The sequence below is a fragment of the Giraffa tippelskirchi genome, chromosome 14 (genome assembly GCF_054371585.1).
Source record: "Giraffa tippelskirchi isolate mGirTip1 chromosome 14, T2T-mGirTip1v1.2.pri, whole genome shotgun sequence".
NCBI lineage: Eukaryota > Metazoa > Chordata > Mammalia > Artiodactyla > Giraffidae > Giraffa > Giraffa tippelskirchi.
The window spans coordinates 64,167,900-64,191,379 of NC_137288.1; the positions used below are offsets into that span (position 1 = coordinate 64,167,900).

General features: G+C 37.6%; 1 protein-coding gene across 4 annotated transcripts in view; it reads left to right on the forward strand.

Annotated features, from left to right (window-relative positions):
- The window catches only part of DCC (DCC netrin 1 receptor), a 1,991,552-nt gene that overhangs the window by 1,727,435 nt on the left and 240,637 nt on the right, over positions 1-23,480 (forward strand). For all 4 annotated transcript variants that reach the window (XM_081562140.1, XM_081562141.1, XM_081562142.1 and 1 more), the window contains one exon: positions 14,862-15,003. In XM_081562140.1, coding sequence (XP_081418266.1) covers positions 14,862-15,003 — 142 coding nt within the window. The remainder of the gene's footprint in view (positions 1-14,861; positions 15,004-23,480) is intronic.

Genomic DNA, 23,480 nt, shown 5'->3' on the forward strand with positions numbered 1-23,480 from the left:
TTCAGCATCAGTCCTTCCAATGAATATTCAGGATGGATTTCCTTTAGGATGGACTGGTTGGATCTCCTTGCAGTCAAGGGACTCTCAGAAGTCTTCTCAAACAACACAGTTTAAAAGCATCAATTCTTTGGTGCTCAGCTTTCTTTATGGTCTAACTCTCACATCCAAACATGATTACAGGAAAAACTGTAGCTTTGACTATATGGACATTTGTCAGTAAAGTAATAGCTCTGCTTTTTAATATACTGTCTAGTTTTGTCATAGCTTTTCTTCCAAGGAGAAAGCGTCTTAACTTCATGGCTGCAGTCACCATCTGCAGTGATTTTGGAGCCCAAGAAAATAAAAGTCTGTCACTGTTTCCATTGTTTCCCCATTGTTTCACTTCCATGAAGTGATGGGACTGGATGCCATAATCTTAATTTTTTGAATGTCGAGTTTTAAGCCAACTTTTTCCCTCTCCTCTTTCACTTTTCATCAAGAGACTCTTAGTTCCTTATATACATAATAGAGCTTAAAATACTATTTTATTAATTAATTAATTTCTATTGTATTCCAGTTTAAATTTCAGCTAGACATTTTCAGCATCTATAAAGATATTCACCAGGTATTTAGGTATATAGCAAAGGTTAAATATTAAATGCTGTTATTATACAATTTGATATTATTAAGATATTATTCTAAATGATAAAAGTCAGGAAAATGTCATTTCCAGTATTAACTGGAATACTATCAATATGGGTAGATAGCCTTTTTTTCTACATCCTCTGTGAATTCTCATTTATTGATGTTACCAGCAGATCGGTGAACTTTTTTGAAAGTGGATTATTTTTCAGACAACCTTATCACAGTAAGTGCATTATCATCTACCACGTTGCTTATGCCAGAAACCTGGGAGTCATTTTTGATGACTTTTCCTCCTTTGCCCTGGACAGTCGATAAGTCATCAAGTGCTGTCAAGTCTACTTCCAAAAATAGATATTGCATCTCTTCACTTTTCTGCCCTCCTCTAGTCTCCACCCTTTTCCAGGGTCTCTTCTTTACTGCTCATGCCTAAAAATTCTATTGGCTACAATAGGAAGTGTGGCTAATAGTCTACAGAATAAATTGCTCAACAAATACTCATGGAAGAAAAGGAGTTTAAAAAGTTTTGCTAGGTAATTTACCTTTCTCAGGGCCCCTTTTGATTTCTGGAAGAAAAATTGTGTCAACACACAAATAAGAAGGTCCATGTTTGGAGCATTTTTACTAGACATGCTATTGTTTCTCCTTTCTACCCTGTTTCCTTTTGCCTTTCTTTAATTTGTTGGTTTCCTGACAAAGGATGAAGAATTCAAGAGATGTTTATATCCATGATTCAAAATAAATCTGCCTTCCTTATATTTGCCAAGATATTAACAACATAGAGAGGCAAAGGATAAAAAAGTTTTCTCTTCTCATGGATTTTATGATCTTTGATCAAAGGATTGATGCAGACCAAAAAAGTCAGGATCAGCATATGGGACTGATTGTGTGATAAAACAAGGGTGGCACTTTTCCCCCCACAAATATCAAAGTAATCTATCCTAAGTGAACTTCTGTTTTATATTCTTTTGCTATACCTTTATAGTGTGTTTATTTGGAAAGGCATAGAAAAGGCACAAGGGAGAAGAAATGGATGACTCTGATATGAAGCTTTGGGAAGCAGATATCAACACGAGGACAAAGAGTAAATAAAAGTATTTATGGATGAGATAGAAAACATTTCTAATGATTCCAACTGGCATTAAAGATTTACATCCTGAAGAAGGGTTTAGGTTTATAGGGAAAGCACAAATAAAACCATTTTAAGGAGATGGTTGGAAAATATTTGTATGATAAAACTTTGTTACTTTGTATAATGTATATTTGAGTACGTTACTGAGAGTGCTATGACACATTTGATTGCTTACTTATATTTAATGTAAAGCATTAAATGGACAAGGAATAGTTGACATTAATGGATGAAACTACAGAACAAGTGCTGTCTTCAGGCTTGATTCTAAAATCCCAGTGCCTAGAGCTGGGCATCCTGGAATATGAAGTCAAGTGGGGCTTATGAAGTATTACTATGCTTTCTGCCTAGAAAATTTCCTTTAGTATTTGTTGTAAAATTGCTTTAGTGGTGCTAAATTCTCTTAATTCTTGCTTGTCTATAAAGCCTGTGATGTCTCCATCAAATCTGATCGAGAGTCTTGCTGGGTAGAGTATTCTTGGTTATAGGTTCTTTCCTTTCATCGCTTGGGATATATTGTGCCATCTCCTCCTAGCTTGCAGAATTACTGTTGAGAAATCAGCTTATAACCTTATGGGAGTTCCCTTGTTGCTTTTAATATTTTATCTTTGTCTTTAATTTTCACCATTTTGATTGCTAGAAAAAGAAATTTTGATTTGTCTCATTTTGTTAATCCTTGGGTTTATCTTGCCTGGGACCCTATGTGGCTTCCTTGGTAGCTCAGCTGGTAAGGAATCTGCCTGTAATACAGGAGACCCTGGTTTGATTCCTGGGTCAGGAAGATCCCCTGGAGAAGGGATAGGCTACCCACTGCAGTATTCTTGGCCTTCCCTGGTGGCTCAGCTGGTAAAGAATCTACCTGCAATGCAGGAGACCTAAGTTCAATCTCTGGGTTCAGAAGGTCCCTGGCTTCCTGGATTTGGTTGACTGTTTCCTTTCCCATGTTAGGGAAGTTTTCAACTATTATCTCTTCAAATATTTTTTGGGGTCCTTTCTGTCTTCTCCTCCTGGGACCCTATAATGCGAATGTTGATGCGTTTAATGTTGTCCCAGAGGTCTCTTAGGCTGTTTTATTTTTTATTTTTTCATTATTTTTCCTATATTCTGTTCTGCAGCAGTGATTTCCACCATTCTGTCCTCCAGATCACTTATCCATTCTTCTCCCTCAGTTATTTTGCTATAGATTCCTTCTAGTGCCTTTTTCATCTTTGTAAACATTTTTGGTCTTTGGCAAACTTCTCTTGCATCTTCTCAATCTTTGCCTCCATGCTTTTTTTGATGTCTTGGATCATCTTCACTATCATTATTCTGAGTTATTTTTGTGGAAGGTTGCCTATCTCCCATTCATTTAGTTGTTTTTCTAGGGATTTATCTTGTTCCATCATCTGGGACATAATCCCATTTCTTTTCATTTTGGTTAGATTTCTGTGAGTGCGGTTTTCATTCTGAAGGCCATGGGATTGTAGTTCTTGCTTCTGTCTGCCTTCTGGTGGATGAGGATAAGAGACTTATGCAAGCTTCCTGAGGGGAGAGACTGGCTGTGGGGAAAACTGGGTCTTACTCTGGTGGGCAGGGCCTTCCTCGCCCAGTAAATCGTTAATCCAGTTGTCTGCTGATGTGTGGGGCTGTGCCTCCTCCCTGTTAGTTGTTTTGAGTCAAGCCAGTCCTGGAGTCTACAGGCTTTATGGTAGGGCCAGTGGCCACCAGCAAGAGGACTTATGGCAACAAGCAACTCCTAGGACTGCTGCTGCCAGCATCCCTGCCAACCCATACATCCACAGGAGGCCCTCAGACACGCACAGACAGGTCTGGCTCAGTCTCCTGTAGGGTCACTGCTCCTTTCTCCTGAGTTCTGGTGCACATAAGGTTTTGTTTGTGCCATCCAAGAGTGGAGTCTCTGTTTCCCCCAGTCCTGTGTAAGTCCTGCAATCCTGTGTAAGTCCTGCAATCAAGTTCTGCTGGCTTTCAAAGTCAAATTCCCTGAGGATTCCCAGTCCCTTTGCTGGATTCCCAGGCTGGAAAGCCTGGTGTGGGGCCTAGAACCTTCACAACAGTGCAAGAACTTCTTTGGTATTATTGTTCTCCAGTTTGTGGGTTGCCCACCCAGCAGCTATGGGATTGACTTTATCATGATTGCACCCCCTCCTATCATCTCATTGGAACTTCTCCTTTGTCCTTGGACATGGGGTCTGTTTTTTTGTTGTGTTCCAGTGCCCTCCTGTCATTGGTTGTTCAGTAGCTAGTTGCAATTTTGGTGTTCTTGCAGGAAAAGATGAATGCATGTCCTTGTACTCTGCCGTCTTGAACCAATCCTCCTCTACCTTTGTTTATCCTCTGCCTCCTTATCTTTTTAAAATTTTTATTTATTAATTTATTTTTATTGGAGTATATTTGCTTTATGATACTGTGTCAGTTTCTGCTGTACAGCAAAGTGAATCAGCTAAACATATACATAGAGGTGAAAGTGAAAGTCACTCAGTCGTGCCCGACTCTTTGCAACCCCATGAACTACTATACAGTCCATGTAATTCTCCAGGCCAGAATACTGGAGTGGGTAGCCTTTCCCTTCTCCAGGGGATCTTCCCAACCCAGGGATTGAACCCTGCATTGCAGGGGGATTCTTTACCAGCTGAGCCACAAGGGAAGCCCAATATATACATATATACCCCCTCTTTTCTGGATTTACTTCACATTTAGGTCATAGCAGAAAATTGAGTAGAGTCCTCATGGGTTATCTATTTCATACCAGTAGTATAAATATGTCAATCCCAGTCTCCCTATCCATCCCACCCACCCCCTTTCCCCACTGATATTCATGTGTTGCCTCCTTATCTCTTAATCTCTTTCTCTTTTGCTCCCTCTTTTTCTTTTCTCTTTCCTCCCTTAAAGTACTTAAACAATTTCCTGCATGATTATGTGCACCAACACTCTAATCTGATGAAAGTTCTGTGTTTCCACTGTCTTTTTTTTAATCCATACTGTAAGCCTTTGAGGTCGGTACTGTATTAGCTCATAATGCAGATGAGAAAACTTGGGCTCGGAGAGCTCAAGTGGTTCCTTGACTGATAAGGAAGATGACTATATGGATGTGAATAGTGTGACCCTGAGGCATGGGGATCAGTTACTTAGCTATGTCTGTATTCTGGGCGATTGTAAATTATCTTCTGAATTAAAACAGTGGCAGAGGGAATGTAAATAAGGGGATAGGTCAGGGACACAATGAAAATAGGTTTTTTGGAAGTGCTGATAGGTTCTCTTTAATAAAATCTGTAGAGCCTCACAAGCACTGAAAGCGTATTCCATTCTTCAAGGAAGTTCACATGAGATTCAACACATTCCCATAAATACAGAAGAGTTACAGGGGGCAGAGTCTAAAACTAACTTTGAATTAAGTTTCAAGATCCTTAGGTTTCTGCTGTGTTTCAGTTGAGGTGTTCTTATTTGCTGCAAAGATCTTCAAATGGTACCCTCCAGTTCTCTCCTATGAGACTGCTATCCAGATAAAACAACTTAAGAAAAAAAGGGGTGGGGGGAGGGTTCTCCTAGGGCATTAAATCTATTTTAAAAAGTAGATGGTGGACTCACAGGGGATTCTAAGGCCACAACTTTGCTGAATAAAGTGCAGTATAATGCTCAAAAGCTCTGGGTTTGAATTTGTAGAGAACGGAGTTCGGATCCTGGCTTTATCATGCTTTAAATATATGACTTTAGGCAAACTTCTTAACCCCTTATGTAAAACAAGAGTAAGAGTAGTTTGCTCCCAAAGTTATAATGCATTATCTGCTTCTTAGTGATTGTGCGTTGTATGTTCTCGATAAATATGACTCCTCTGCTCAAAACTCTAAAACCTAGTCATTATCAGCTCTAATCTAGTTTGTATCCTGCTGTTTAAGGTCTTATCCCAAACTTGTAACTTAGACTTTTCAAAGTCTCAGCAGAAATTCTTGCTTTGTAGCCTCTCTATCATCCCTGGTGTTTCACACCCACTCCCAAGAAACAGCTCTGCTCATAGCTAGACCCACTTTGAGGCCAGATTCCTTGTCCAAGCTTCATCAGACTAGGATCCTCAAGAGCTGCCAGCTTGACTTCTCCATCATTGTATACCCACCTTCATACAGTGTCCTTCATGAAATAGACGTTTGATGATAGAAATCTTATATTAACATTGTTTTTCAATGTGTCTTTTTTTGTTGGTCCACTAAGCAAACCCTTAGTAAATACTCAATTGACAAAAAAAGGCTCTCTACTACTGAATGTGTTTGAAGAGGGGCTAGTCTTCTCCTGTACTTCACTCTAGAGAGAGTGAGGCCAGATGTAGGTGTGCAATGTGATATACGGAATTGAAAACAGAAATTTATGAATGTAGCCTCTGAAAAAAAACTGAGGGTGGAGTCATGAGCTTATCCCTTTTTTTTTTTTTTTTCTGTTTTGTTAGTTATTACTTATAGGCACATCTAGGGTGAAGAAAGAATTAAGGGGTGGATTACTGGAGTCCCTGAGAAGGATAATAACCACATCACCAAATTGGACAGGGTTATCTCAGACAGTTAGGAGATAATGACCAAGAAGATCCTTTCTTTTAAATCAATAAGCCTAACTGCTCTCCACCATTCTCACTTGTAAACAGATTAATTTTATTGGTAATCAAAGAGGGGATATAGGGATTTGGAGAAGTTCAGTTTTGTGGTTCTTTTTTTCCAAATCTGAAAAAGAAAATGAAATTAATGCTTGATTCAAGATAGAACACTGCAACACTGAAAAGGGTTACTTTCTCCCTTCAAGTAATGAAAGGACCTAGAATTGATTTTTCAAAAGTCGAAGGTCATGTGTTTAAGTACTTTTAATAAAAATCATTACCAGTCTTGCCCATGAAGACTAGGTTGTGACAGATTTAGGTGGCTTGGTGAGGGGATGGGCATTAAAATCCACTTTCATTTAACTTCCCAATACATGATAATCTGGGACATCCGGTCATGTCATCTGCAGAAGAACCTATGCAGAAACAGTTTAATCTTTGCAGTCTGCTGCTGCTTGCTTGAAATCAATGAGAAAGCATAAAAGATGCTAATAAACTTGGCATACAAAAATGAATAAAATGCTGAAATTATTTATTTCAAGAGATGAATAATAACCATTGAGGGGTTTACCTCCTGGTGTCTAGAGCATATAATGGATTCTATTAATTAATTGCTGCCTGACATTGATATTAAGGTATTGGTCATGTGAGAGTAAGTTATGCAATCACTGAAAGTTCTTCAAATACTATAAAGAAAAATTATCGTCTGTCAGTAAGTATTGTTCATGTAATAATTAGTATAATTAAAATCTCCAAGTTTATCAAGTGATTTGCAATCATTTGTTAGATATGCTAAACACAGTTATTCTCCTGTTTTCAATATGTGGTCGTTTATAAGACTTATGAGAGGTCACTCAACAAAGTCATAGCAAAGCTTTAACTTGAACTCATAAGATTTTACCTCTTGGTCTAAGATCTTCATTTTTTTTTTAGTTTTCTATTTGAATTTAAATTTGTCTTTAACAAACAGACTTTTAGTCCTTAGAAAATGACGCTTCTTGATTTGCTAAGAGCTACGAATGCAAAAGTCTATTGGATATATTAAAAACTAATTATTTAAATTCAGTTTTTATTCCTCTCAATAATATTTTTAGAATAATCGAGATGATTAGAATTTCCAAGTAGAGGCTCTATGATTATTTACTTTAGTATGAAATAATAAAAAGGACATTAGACTCAATAATCTGATAATCGTCCTGTGATGATACAGTGTGACTTCTGCCCATTCATTTAACACAATTATCTCCTTTATGAAATTGAAAAGTGGTAAAAATATCAGCCCTGACTGTCTTGAGGCATTGAAAAATAAAAAAATAGATGTATAGTGAAGTGTAAATATAAGGGTTAACTCTTCACCCAGTCTGTTTTCCTTTACTACTATCTAAAACATTTGAGAGCAAAGAACACATCCATGCACGTGCGTGCGCGTGTGTGTGTGTGTGTGTGTGGAGGGAGGCAGGAGAGGTGTGTGTGTGTGTGTGTGTGTGCATACACATATTTAAGGCTATGTTTCTTTGAATGCAGAGGACAATATATTGCTATTTTATTCATGAGTTTCTTTCCCCAAAACGTAACCAAATGCCTTAAATTAGCATATTGATCTAACCATGTGTTTCCTTAGCATGGCCTAAAATACTGTTCTTTTTTCAATCTGCCTTTCCATTGCATTGTCCTACATGTCCCGTTTGCTCTAGCCACTAAGTAGTTACTTGACCTTCGCTTGAAGAGGCTTTGTATTGTCATGACCCCTTGAACTTGCTCTCAGTAGTCACTCTATCTTAAATATCTTATCTATCCCCTCCATAAATCTCACATTTAAAGGATGGGCTCCTTGTCAAGTCTTTCTTGACCACATGACACAGAATTAACTTCTCCATTTATTATACTTTCATTGTATTTTCTGGGATTGTCTATTGTAGCATTCAGGACTTTGTTTTCATTATGAGTTCATATCTCTATTTCCTCAGCCAGAATGAATATACTATCGTGATTTATAAAAGTCCCAAAGCTAGTGCTTGCAACACAGCAGAGATGTAGTTAATATATTTTGAATGAATAATAACTGAATGAACTAGGCTCTTAGCCTTTGGAACTCCCTCGAGAGACAACATTAAATAGTAAAGAATGCCAGCTTCAAACTGGTATTATCTCAGCTCATATCCTGCCTCCATCACTTACTGCCTCATGGTTTCAAGCTACTTCACCATTCTATGTCCCTGTTGACATGATTGTACAAAGGCCAGAATGATAGACCTTAACTCACTGGGTCACTGTGAGGGTAAAAAGCATAACTCATGTAGATATGTGGGGTGACTAGACCACTTCCAGGTCTAGAATATGTGCAAAAAAAAGTGTTAACATGTATTATTAACAATGCAAGAATGCTACTTAGATTCCTATATTTAAAAAGCAATAAGGAAGCTGTGGTACATATACACAATGGATTATTACTCAGCCATTAAAAAGAATACATTTGAATCAGTTCTATTGAGCTGGACGAAACTGGAGCCCATTATACAGAGTGAAGTAAGCCAGAAAGAAAAACACTAATACAGTATACTAATGCATATATATGGAATTTGAAAGATGGTAACGATAACCCTATATGCAAGACAGAAAAAGAGACACAGATGCATAGAACAGTCTTATGGACTCTGAGGGAGAAGGTGACGGTGGGATGTTCTGAGAGAATAACATTGAAACATGTATATTATCATATGTGAAACAGAACACCATTCCAGGTTCGATGCATGAGACAAATGCTCAGGGCTGGGGCAATGGGATGGGGAGGGAGGTGGGAAGGGGGTTCAGGATGGGGAACACATGTAAACCCATGGCTGATTCATGTCAATGTATGGCAAAAACCACTACAATATTGTAAAGTAATTAGCCCCCAACTAAAATAAATAAATTTATTTAAAAAAAAAAAAGCAATAGAGGTGAGGTAAATGATTTCAGTAGTGCCATAATCTTTCAAATATATTCTGACAACTTAAATATTCAGATTAATTTTATATAGCTAAGTTCTCCTGTAATTATTAATATGTTTATTATATCATTGGCAGTTCAGTTCAGTTGCTCAGTCATGTCCGACTCTTTGCAACCCCATGGACTGAAGCTCACCAGGCCTCCCTGTCCATCACCAACTCCCAAACTCATGCCTATTGAGTTGGTGATGCCATCCAACCACCTCATCCTCTGTTGTCCCCTTCTCCTCCCACCTTCAATCTTTCCCAGCATCAGGGTCTTTTGAGATGAGTCAGCTCTTCACATCAGGTTGCCAAAGTATTGGAGTTTCAGCTTCAGCATCAGTCCTTCCAATGAATAGCCGGGACTGATTTCCTTTAGGATAGACTGGTTGGATCTCCTTGCAGTCCAAAGGACTCCCAAGGGTCTTCTCCAACACCACAGTTCACAAAGCATCAATTCTGCAGTGCTCAGCTTTCTTTATAGTCCAAATCTCACATCCATACATGACTACTGGAAAAACCATAGCCTTGACTAGACAGACCTTTGTTGGCAAAGTAATGTCTCTGCTTTTTAATATGCCATCTAGGTTGGTCATAACTTTTCTTCCAAGGAGCAAGCGTCTTTTAATTTCATGGCTGCAGTCACCATCAGCAGTGATTTGGGAGCCCCAAAATACTAAAGTCAGCCACTGTTTCCACTGTTTCCCCATCTATTTGCCATGAAGTGATGGGACCAGATGCCATGATCTTACTTTTCTGAATGTTGAGCTTTAAGCCAACATTTTCACTCTCCTCCTTCACTTTCATCAAGAGGCTCTTTAGTTCTTCTTCACTTTCTGCCATAAGAGTGGTGTCATCTGCATATCTGAGGTTATTGATATTTCTCCTGGCAATCTTGATTCCAGCTTGTGCTTCCTCCAGCCCGGTGTTTCTCGTGATGTACTCTGCATATAAGTTAAATAAGCAGAGTAACAATACACAGCTGACATATTCCTTTTCCTATTTGGAACCAGTCTGTTGTCCCATGTCTAGTTTTTACTATTGCTTCCTGACCTGCATACAGATTTCTCAAGAGGCAGGTCAGGTGGTCTGGTATTCCCATCTCTTTTCAGAGAGAGATGGGAATACAATTATATCATTGTATTTGATCCTTATTATTTGTAGACTCTATATCTGCAAATTCATCTACGTGCTAAAATTTATTTGTACCCCCAAATCAATACCCACAGTGTCTCTACAGTCATCTGTAGACTTGCACACTGCACCTATGGGGATCAGTGAAAACTTTGTGTTTCCAGGAACACATTTTCCCAGCTGAGGCTGAACAAGGAGATGCTCTGTCATCTTTTTTCAGTTCTCATATTGTAACTAACTGTCTCTTTTGTGGTCAAATAAATGTACTTTTTGGCATTTATTGATTGATTTCTTTTGGAAAGTTTGCTGGTTAAAATGGTCCTCGAGTGTAATGCTGAAGTGTTGTCTAATGTCCCTCAGTGCATAAAGGCTGCAGTGTGCCTTAAGGAGAAAATACATGTGTTAGATAAGCTTTGTTCAGCTGTGCATTGTTGTGCTCTTGATTGTAAGTTCAATGTTAATGCATCAATGATGATATTAAATAAGGTGCCACTGAACAGGAGCACATATAAAACTAGGTGCGGTATTGATGAGTTGACAAAAATGTTGTTACCAAAGTCTCAGTAGAACCTGAACTTGGATCTTACATAGGAACAATATTATTTCCAAATTCAGTGTCTGTAGTACCTTCACAGAAAATAACTACTGCAGATGATGAGAACTGATTCTAGTTGGCATGTTCTTTGATTATTTTTTTTAATGCTGAGCAAATAGCTGTGACTTTAGATGAGTTTTTAAAATCCTTTTACAGAAACTGAATCATTCATAGAGAGCTAGCTAATTTGTAACAGATCTGGAAGAAAGGGCTCAAGCTCCTATATCACTGGAGCACCCTCGTGTCGCTGCTAGGCCCACATAACTGAAATGGCAGAGTGGTCCTGGGGTTGTGGGCCAAGGGTTCAGAAGTCCATTCCTTGGCAGTGAGTTTAGTTAGTTAGTCATTAGTCGCTCAGTCATGTCTGATACTTTGCAACCCCATGGACTGTAGCCCGGTAGGCTCCTATGTCCATGGGATTTCTCAGGCAAGAATCCTGGAGTGGATTGCCATTTCCTTCTCCAGGGGATCTTCCCAACTCAGGGATTTTTGCCTCTGATGATCATTTATTTTTCGATTGGTCTCAAAGAACAATTTTGTGTGTTTGTTTTTTAAATTAATTTAAAATTCCATCAAAATATTACATCTGTATTATTTTGTGTTAAATAATATCAATGAGGCTTATAACAAAGACCACTAGATTCTTCCCCACCTGTCTCCAGACCGTTCTCATTCCTTCCGGCTCCCATATCCATCACTATTAGCTGTTATTTCTTCTGGCATGTACCTTTATGCCTCTCATTAATGTGCCTTTAATGGCCCTTAATTCCCTAATTTTAATTCACCGATGTTACAGATCATTGACTGCGTTATTGTTATGTCAGGATTCAGCACACGTACACCCCCATTTCCCTTCCCCAGGCTTCTTCCCTCGCCCTTCCTCCTCTTCTTCCTCATTTTCCTTCTATTCCTTCTTCTTTGAATGAAGTGTAATTAAAAGGGAAATACAGAAATCCTAAATGCTCAGTTCCACGAGTGTATTAATTTGTTAGGGCTGTCATAACAGATTCCACAGACTAGGTGGCTTAAATCGCAGGTGTTTATTCTCTCAGGGTTCTGAAGGCTAGAAGTCCCAGAGCAAGATTGATTCTAGAGTCGTTTGTTCCGAGTCCCCTCTCCTTAGCCCATAGACGGGTGTCTGCTAACCATGTCATCACGTGATCCTCCTCAGTGGGTATCTGTGTTCTAATCCTTTCTCGTAATGATACCAGTCATGTTGGATTAGGGCCTGCACTAATGGCTTCGTCTAACCTTAATTACCTATTTTAAAGCCCTATCTCTAAATAACATTCTGAGGTATTGGGGATGAGGATATCAGCATATGAACTGGGGTCTTTGGAGGGTGGGTTAGGAGGAGTTCAAAATTTAGCCCGTAACAATGTGTTTTGACAATTGTATTCACTCATATAACAAACTTGAACTATAATGCAGTTTTGTTACCCCAAGAAGTTTCCTTGTACCCATATCCAACCAGTTTTCCAGTGCAATTGCCATAGGCAACTGCTTCTCTGATACACATTACTGTAGATTAGTTTTGTCTATTCTGGAACTTCATATCGATGGAATTATACAGTATGTACTCTTTTGACTAGTGTCCTTTAAAACCTAGTCTTTCTGTTTTCCTCACTACCTTTCTGAAAATTCCATATTTCTCTTTCTGTTTTGGGTTCTCCATTTGTGGGATTTCAGATCTTTTCCTTTCTTAGTTGGCCTCTCATTTTTTTTTTTTTTGGATCATACCTTCATTAGCCTCCTGGTAAAGGGTACACATGGAGAAGGCAATGGCACCCCACTCCATACTCTTGCCTGGAAAATCCCATGGACGGAGGAGCCTGGTAGGCTACAGTCCATGGGGTCACTAAGAGTCGGACATGACTGAGCGACTTTACTTTCACTTTTCCCTTTCATGCACTGGAGAAGGAAATGGCAACCCACTCCAGTATTCTTGCCTGGAGAATCCCAGGGACGGAGGAGCCTGGTGGGCTGCCGTCTATGGGGTCGCACAGAGTCGGACACGACTGAATCGACTTAGCAGCAAAGGGTACACAGATGGATATCTTGGAAGCCATTCATATCTAAAATATCCCTACACTTATACTAGTATGTGTTCATACATTTGTGTTATATTTTCCTCTCACATCATAGTTTATTTGACTAGATGTGAAATTCTAGGTTTAAATGTTCTTTTCAATCTTAAAATGTGTTTTGTCTGTTTGTTTGTTTTTGAGAAATCTGATGCTATTCTTACTCCTGATTATAATTTATATACCCTTTTTTCTTTTTTTTTCATCCATTCTGGAAGATTTTGGATCCTCCCTTCCCCATGATTCTCTAATGTTTCATATAATATGATTCTTTTAATTTATTAATGTGATTCTTTTCATTTATTATGTTAGATATTCCATAATCCCTTTCAGAATGAGGTCTCCATCTTCCAGTTCTGCAAAGGTTCTATTGAAAGGAGGATTTTCTGGGTTTTTGTTTTGTTGTTGCTAACTTTCAGCCTTGTCTGTATCCTGCCCCTTCATCCTCTTATCTCACTAGCTGAGTGTCGGAAATGATGAACTAAACCACCTATTTTTTATCTTTTCTCTCCTATTTCCCTTGATTTTCATTTTCCCCACCAAGTTTTGGAAAGTTTCTACTAATTTATTTTCCAATTTATCTATTGCATATTTAATTTATGCAACCAAATTATGAATGTCATAGGCTTGTAAAAATCTTTTATTTTTCTTGTACTTTCACGCTATTTATGGAATCAGTACCTTCTCTCTGATTATTAGGGTATTAATGACAGTTCTTTGGATCCTTCTTCCGCTCTAAACACTAACGCTGTTCCCTTCAAGTGCCATCATGCTTTTATGTGCTCTTCTCTCTGCCTGTTATGCCAAAGTCTTTGTTTCAGTGTCTGATAGTCATGAATTATCAGTTTACATAAAAATGCCGTACTCTAAAGGTGATTCTGAAGTGCAAATTCTAGTGCATGAGTGGGGGTACTAAGTGGGACCCTCACTGTTGGGGGATTAATCAGGGACCTGGTTGTTGTTTTCTCCTATTCTTCTCCATGTTCTCTAGAGAACAGTTATCTGATACTCTGTCTGGGAAGTGTACACCTGGTCGCCATTGCTCTAGGTGTCAGATGAAGGAAGAAGATTTGAATGACTCATGTCATTGACTTAACTCTCACCCTTATCTCTGTTCTCTTCTGTGTCTGGTGTCCCTAAATCTGTAGCTTCTGTTTCAATATCCCTAGAAAATGAAGCTCCTGGCTACTCCAAGTTCAGGGAGGGTTAGCTGACGGACTTTGCTGAATGTGATAGGACTTCCAATCCGTCTTCTCTCTCAAAACCATGCTTTAGTCCTGCTTTCTAAGGTACTCAGGAAGCAATAATTTCCAGTCTTCCCTGAATTTTGTCATGCTGATCACCTTGTTTTCATTAATATCTTTAAGGAGGTATGTAGATGTCATCTTTCTCCTTTGGCTCAGTCGCAATACTTTTCTTCTGTAACTTCTAAAAATTTGTTAACATCTCTCATCCACTAGTGTCCTATTCTCTTATTTCCTTATGGCTTTACACCATTTAGAATATTTATTGTCATTTTAGTGGCATTTGCAGTGGAGAGATGGTAATGTATGTAATCAATCAAATGAATTGTGTAAATTTGTCAAAATCAGACACACAGTTACAAGAATGGATTTAACTTGGTTCTGAGAGAGAATCTCTAACACTTCTTGCATTTCTGCCTTATTTGCATCTAAGTTTGGGTCAGTTCTTTGACCCTATCTTGTTGTTCTTCCTTTCTCTAATGATTTAATTTACATCTGTTGTTTTACAGAGTATCAAAGTAAGCTGGCTGCCTCCTCCATCAGGAACACAAAATGGATTTATTACCGGTTATAAAATTCGACACAGAAAGACAACCCGCAGGGGCGAGATGGAAACACTGGAGCCAAATAACCTCTGGTACCTGTTCACAGGTCAGTGTTCACGTGCTGTGGTCTTAGAAGGTTTTGATGAATCAAATGCCTCGGCAATATAATATACTCTCACTTCAAAGGAGCATTCATTTTTCTCCTGGTAGGTGGCATGTACTGGTCTGAACAAGAATAACTTTATATTTTTAACTTGATTCTCTCTAATGCTTTCACGACATGTTTTGCTTCTGTATCACCATTTTAATAAATGTATCATTGAATTTTTATCCATATTAGTATTGCTAATTCAACAATTTCTGTCATCAAGTAACATTTAACTGTTTAATAACTTTTAAAATCATATAATCACATGGTTCCAAATTTAAGTCATTTTCAGCCTTCTCTGCCCAAACTGCAGAAGTGAGAATGAGGCTGGAAAATGGAGAGAGGAGTGGTTTGGGGAATAAAGAGAACAATTATTCTACTTTCCATAAACATAAAAGTAAATTCACTTCTGTAGCAATATTGATAGAATTCATGGTGGGTTAAAATTCTCCCTGAAAACTGGACCCAATTTCCATGTAGTAGTAAGATAATTTATATATATATATATATATATATATATATATATATGATGAATAATCATATATTTCCTCTAACTGTTGGAACCATTAATATGTGTCAGTCCAATTCCTGGAAAACAGAGACTAAGTCAGGCCTTCAAGTTAATGCGTTTAGGGTACAAGCCCAAGGAAGCAAGAATGAAGGAACAAAAGAAGTGAACCAGGGAGGAAAATAAATCAAATGATGACTTCTTGAACTGGCCACAAGTTAGAACAAAGCTAGAGCCAGCTTATTCTTGTGGGCGGTTGGGGGTGGGGGGCGAGGTGGGAGAGAGGAGGTTTCAGAATCTGATTGAACTACTGGGGCCCAGTGTGATGGCTGGACAGGAAGTATGAGCCGTTTCTCTCTTGTCTATCATTGGTCAAAGTAAGTCCACAACAGGTTGTTAACTATTCTGTACGTCCTGACAGTCCCCTGGGAAGCCAGCACTTCTGGTAAATGCACAAGTGTGGAATTCTCTCCTTGTCATCAGCACTCTATATGGGGATGGCTTGGTCTAGCAGCAACACTTGAGGCTTTATAGTAACAAAGAGAATGTGAACAAAGGGTTTGGGAAGCAGAGCAGATAGCAATGGCAGGAATTGGTGGATCAAATTGAACATGTATGCCATGGCACATAAACTTGATTCATGACAACAGGCAGATTAAAGCTCATAACTTACAGAAAATCAACTAAACATTCATCACAGATGAGAAGTAATTCCTTATTTATTCCTTTCTTGATATAGAGTACTCAGTAAATTTCTATCTGAAATTGTAAAACACACACACAATTTAAGCTACTTGCTCAGCCTACGACTTGATAGAAACTTACTTTTTCCCCTTAAGTTTGTGCCTCTTATGCCTGTAAAATGGTAATGTGATGGTGAGTGTGCTTCCAAAATAGATCACCAAAAATCACATGACTTGTTTTATATCTGGACAAAATCTCCTAGATGGAAGTTATGACACTCTATTGGGAGATTAGGACTGACACACTTACGCTATTGATACCGCCTATAAAACAGATAACTGATGAGAACTTTCTGCAAGCACAGGGAATCCTACTCAGTGCTCTGTGGTGCCCTGAATGGGAAGGAAGTCCCAAAAGGAAGGGGGTATATGTACATGTGGAGTCAATTTACTTTGCATTTCCACAGAAACTAACACAGCATTGTAAATCAACTCTACTCCAATAAAAGCTATTTTAAAAAGGAAAACAAACACCATGTCATTTAAAAAGCTTAAAGAAAGCCAAGATGCTATGTCTCTTTACCTGATAAAATGATTAGAAGGTAAAAACAATTGAAATGAGGCATATGTTCTCATTGGAATATTTGGTGCAACATGTACATAGTTTACTTTAAAACAAATCACCAAAATTAAAAAATCTTGCTGAAAAATTTTAGTGTAATTTCTAAAAGTTAATATTTGAATAGGAAAGGCTCTAAGAATAGTTTAATACAAGCCTTGTATTTTAATAGATATAGGAATTTGAAGCCCAGAAACATTTTTAATCATTGATTTTCCTTCTCCAGTGAAAAACATTAAAAAGATAAAATAAACTTCTTTTTTAAAATAAAATAATTCATTAAAATATGAGCATTCTAGTAGAAAAACTAAGAACTGGATATTCAATTTACAGAACTATAAATGGCCAATAAGCCTAATAAAATGTTTAATCTCATTAGTAAAGAAATGCAAATTAAAAGAAAATTGAGTTAGCATTCTCCTTCGATTAAAGTAATAAAGATAAAAATGAATGATGATACATTGTTTTGGAAAGCATATGAGAGAAAGATGAACTCTGATATACCACTTGTGGGACAGAAAGTTTCAAGAATCTTTCCAGAAAGCAATGTGAAGATTTGTGTTATATACAAATGTGCATGTGTGTGTGTCTCTGTAAATATATGATTCAGGTTTCCAACTTCTAGGAGTTTATTCCAATTCTGCAGACATATTTTTTGCAAAGTTTTAAACTGAAAACATGTTCATTGCATAAGAAAAAAAGACCCTAAGTGTCTAACTATAGGCAGTTACCTAGAAAATTCAGACACAATCATATCATGAAATGCTGTATATCTATTGCAAATATTGAAATGTAAACATATTAAATTAAATGTTAAATATTTAAAACATATGAAGTGAATAGCTCAGTTTGAAATCAATATTAAGCATGATTATAAATATGGTTTAGTAACCATATTTATAAACCAAAAAAATTCTTAAGAAAATATTTAGAATAACATATTCTAAATACCAAAATATTAATAATGATTATTGCTTAGTTGCATAACAATGAAATATGTATTTTTAACCATGTATGTAAAATGAAAAGCAAATAAAATATCAAGACTCTGATGTCATAACACTCAGTTGCCAAAATTGAAGATTTCATGCCACTGACTAATTCTGTGCCCATTGAACAACCAGGAAGGGGCTGGTCAAGAAAATGAACAGAGAGTAGTAACCATGCGGCCAGAAGGCCTGACTGCTATGAACTGTTTAGTATTTATGGTTTTTTGCCAAATGGGATTTAACACATTCAGCTCAGTATTACCAAGCCAAGCTTCTGATTCTCTAAATACACAAGCGTTTAGAATTTTCTCTCAACAAAAAGTAAAATCATTTAAGAAGATCACTGTATAGAATAGCTAATATTAGACTTTTTCTTATCAAAGATGCTATATTAGTCCTAGGGGGTCATAACAAATTACCACAAACGTGGTGGCCGGAAACAACATAATTTTTTTTTTTTCAGTTCAGGAGAAACCAGAAATCCAAAATCAAGGTTTCTGTAGAGGTCATTCCTTCTGGAAGCTCTGCCAGAAAATCTGTCTCATGTTTGTCTCCTAACCTCTGGTGGGTGCTGGCAGCCCTTGACATTCCCCAGCTTGGAGATGCATCTCTCAGAAAACTGCCTCCATCTTTGCATCACTCCCTCTGTGTGTATGTCCTCTCTTCTTGTAAGGACACCTTCTTTGGATATTGACTCTGTAGTAACCTAGGATGATTCCATCTCAAGATCTTTAATAAATCGGTTAGACCATGTTTCCAGGAAAAGCTATATTTGGATGTTCCAAGTATACAGTATTTCACTCATTACAGACTCTTGTTATTACTTTTCCTGTCGAGGAAAATCATTTTGAATTATACCCTCTAGTAAATCTTTATCCAAAAATAATTCAGTCCTACATCTTTATTCATCTAAAATATATGTGGCAATTAGCACTTCTCATCAACATAGGATAACCCATCTTCCCTCTGGCTTAATATCATTCCAGTCAAAAGCAAAGCAACAGGATGAATTCATTAGCTTGTTATTGAAACGCCCCTTCCCATCTTTATAGATCCATAGGACTCTGGACTCCAAACTGGCAACTTTTATTCAAAATGTTCCTTCTTCATTTTAATTGTTATAAAATGAATTTGAGGATGCAAACATCATCTAAACAATTATATTTATAACTGTGCTTGATACTTATTGCAAAAAAGTCACACAGTCTTCATTTTTAATTTGAGATGAAGAATAGAAAGACCCAGAGGATAGCGTCATATTCTTTAGCGTTAAAAACAAGTTTTGCAAAGCCTTGGTCTTCCTCTCCTCTGTTCTGGGTCCTGGCCTCAGTAATGCATGTTGCATTCTTAGAAATTGTGGGAATGTCTTTAATGCTACAGAGCATCAGGGAATCAGGACGTACTCCACACTGGTAGATTGGCTGTGGTTTTGACTTGTCCGCAGGATATATTTTGTAACTTATGCACGGTGTAGTAAGAGGAAGTAATTGATTTTCTATATAAATCTTCAGCACTTTAAAATGCACAGAATTTGCCCCCATGTTTTCAGTACCTTTAAAATACATGATTTTAGATTGATTTGACTGTTAGAAAATTGAAAATGCCGGAGTGCTTCCTTTGGATGATATAAATATTCAGGTGTAGAGACTCAAATATTGGTGTTTGCCATATTGTATTTGTTAGACAGGTTTTTTTTGTTGTTGTGTGTGCCTTTTACTAGGATAATGAGACATCTGCAGTAACAAAGTAATTCAGAGTTATAACAAGGATTTTAAATCACTGCTATCAATTTGGGAACCCAAGTCAACTAAATTTTAAAGTGCTGTTTTTAATTTTTGAGTGCTCTTCAGGGAAGATTATTTGGAATTGAATATAAGAGTTTTCTCATGCTTCATGGCCAACATAAGAATAAACGTAGTGGTAAACATGCATTGGTATTTTGTGGACTGAAAAATTGAAACAACAGCACAGCAATTTTATAACAAGGTTAACATTAGGGAAATAAAAGGAAATTATATTCTTTGAATAATACATCATCTCTTGACCATAAGTTCTAAGAAAGTAGAAATAGAACTGAGGAATTAACGGTTAGAAGGCACTTATTATTGGAGATAGAAACAAGCAGAAGACAATCTACTTTCAACGATATCTTTTTTTTACAACTAAGTAAAGCATTGTTACCTATATCATTCTTTTAGAATAAAGTTATACTTAGAAGCAGGGCTTCCCAGGTAGCACTAGCAGAAAAGAACCTGCCTGCTAAAGCAGGAAACATAAGAGACTTGGGTCCAATGCCTGGGGTGGGAAGATCCCCTGGAGGAGGCCATGGCAGCCCACTCCAGTATTCTTGCCTGGAGAATCCCATGGACAGAGGAGCCTGGCGGGCTACAGTCCATGGGGTCTCAAAGAGTCAGAAATGACTGAAGCGACTTAGCACTGCAGACATACTTAGAAGCAGCTAGGAAGTTGTGTACATGTGTGTGCATGCGCACGCCCACACACACACACACCCCCCACACCCCACACCCCACCCACCCACCCACCCCAGGTCAGGGCACTCCTATGTTCTGCTGCAGAAGCCCATGGGCACATACAGTAAGTCATCTTCCTAAGTCATGTTCCTTAATGCCTTCCTGAAACAAGAAAACAAGTTTTTCCTTTCCTGCTACCTAGCTAAAGTCAGTGGGTATGCACAATCCGCATAGGTATGCATACCCCTTAACCACTTGGCCTTGCCGGGTAATGGGGCTTGTGTTACTGAATTCCAAGAGACCATAATAATTGGAAAAGATAGTTCTTAACACACCACCACCCCCAGGGCACTACACACAGAGCAGACTGATACATAGTCCCAGTCCTCCTGTGAAAAAGGCCTGTTTACTTAGATAGGGCTTCCTAGGTGGTGCTAGTGGTAAAGAATCAGCCTGCCAGTGCAGGAGACACAAGAGACATGGGTTAGATCTACAGAGACTGAGACTGAACTATAGGTCCCTGACAAACAGAACAGAAAACACACAATTCATCTCGTCCAAAGTCCTTGTTTTATTGAAGAGGTAATGGAGGCTTGAAGAGTGACATTGCTGAGATCCACCATTAGCTAAAGGTATAGATTCCAACTAGATCACGGATGCTCTGAGTCCTAGCTATGTGCTCCTTGAACTATCCAATGTGCTCATCTTTAGCTCATCTTTATTGTGAGTGAATCTGGCTATTATATGAATCTGTAAATGATCATTGATATTAAAAACAATTTTAACTTTTATAATAGTTTAACAGCAATAGCAAATTTGACAACTGGTCCTATGCTGAAAACAATATGAAGGTTCCTCAAAAAATTAAAAACAAATCTGCAGTGAACCACTAATCCCTCTTCTGAGTACGTATCCACGAGAACTGAAGTCAGAATCTCAAAGACATAGCTGCACTCTCATATTCATTACAACAGTATTCACACAACCCAAATTTCCCACTGACAAATGAGCAAAGAAACTGTGGTATATACATACAATGGAATATTATTCAGCTTTATCACAGAAAAGAAAAAATACCCTGCCTTTTGCAACAATATGGATGGACTGGGAGATGTTATGCTAAGTGAAATGTCACTACCAGAAGGGTAAATACCACGATTCTACGTATATGAGGTATCTAAAATAGTCAAAGTCATGGAAGCAGAATAGAATGGTGGTTTCCAGGGGCAGGGGGAGGGGAAAATGGAGAGTCATTCAATGGGTATAAAATTAAGGTTATGCAATAAGAATAAGTTTCAGAGATCTGCTGTACAACATAGTACCTGTAGTTAACAATACTGTATTGTGCACTTAAAAACTTGTTTGGAACTTTTGTCTCATGCCAAGTGTTCTTACCATTAAAACAAAAGAGCAAAGGTAAAAAAGGGGTCTTCTGGAAGTGATATATAGGTTTATTACCTTATTTGTAGTGGTGGTATCATAGTTTATGCATAGGTCTAAATTCATTAAAATGTATACATTAACTATGCACGGCTATTGGTATATTAAGTATACCTCAGTATAGCTAAAAAAAATCCATGATAAGAAAATAAAGCTTTGTCTGTTTTAAAATGTAATCTTTATAATAACTTTTTATTCATAGACTCCATTTTATTGATGAGAAATCTTAGGCAAGGAAAGAGGGCTAGTAAGTTTTTTGGGTCATGCAATTAGTAAGCGGTAAAGCAAAAATTTGAATCTAATTCTGCCTAAACTGAACACCTGTATTCTTAACTCTTAAACTATCGGTAATATATTGTTGAACGTAGGCAATGACTGTGTGGTTGTGTGAGTATGTAAAGGAACAGTGACATAACTCAGAGATGGAAAGAGATATATACTGAAAAATAATAATTGAAAATTATCTTGGCAGCTACAGGAATTGAGTAACTTTAGAAAAGATTAAGTCAAAATTTTCCTACCTAGATTTAGGTTTAAAATCCTAGTTAATGCTTTCATTATCCAACTCAGAAAACACATCTCAGATAACAACTTTGAGAAATATACACAGAAAATAGCTTTTGCTTACAGATGGGTTTCCTTCTTTCCCATCTCCAGTGAATGAATGAATGAATTAATCCATCTATCCATCCACCAAAGGAGTGTTTCAAGTGAGAAAATAATTTGCAAACATTATGTATCTTTATGTCTATCAAATGCCTAACTTTATAAATTATTTGTGAAAGCAGTTTTGCCATTTGATTCTCAAAAGAACACTCTAAGATAGAAATGCAGGTATTGTTACCTAATAACTATATATGAGAAAGAGAGATTAAAAGAGACCCAGGTTCAGTCCCTGTGTTGGGAAGATCTCCTGCAGAAGAAAATGTCAACCCACTCCAGTATTCTTGCCTGGAGAATTCCATGGACAGAGGAGCCTGGCGGGCTACAGTCCATGGGATCTCAAAGAGTCAGACACAACTGAGCAACTGACATACATACACATAGCCCATCTAAAACTTGTCTGGCCAAGTACCCCTCTTAACAAAGAAGCAGGAACATTTGCAGGCTAGAATTCAGGGGAATGTCCTGACTGACTCTGAAAAGCAAACATTTCTGGTTTTGCCTATCACTGCATACTTCACTTACCTAATCTAGAAGAGAGTCACAGGTTTAATTCTGCTGATCAAAATCTGGTACTGAAGGCACCGAATTTAGGATCAGAAGACTTGGATAAAGATATCTTCAAAGTGGAATTTAACTTTTTTTTAATCCCTCTGTATAAAACTCAAATTTATCTGTAGGTAATACTACAGTAAAGCAGATTCAGTGTAGTCTAAAGAATAATTTTATTTAACCAGCAAAACTGTTGGAGTGGATTCCCTCCCTTGGTGAATTTCTTATTCCAGAAATATCCCTGCTTTATTTACAGGATCACTTAGTTGGATGAACAGTATTAGATGGGCTGTTTGACTAAGCATTATAATCTCTTTTAATAATGGAATGTTGTATATATCTTTAAATGTTCTCTTATACTAGAATTTCTAGGTGTTATTAGTGAGATTCCGCAGCAATATTCTAGAATAAAATGAAAATTTTAAAAAGTTAAGCTAAAATATAGTATTACAAGAAAAGTTGGCAGGATTTTTAGGGTCATCTGGGTACTACTCTGTACAGAGGGTTAAA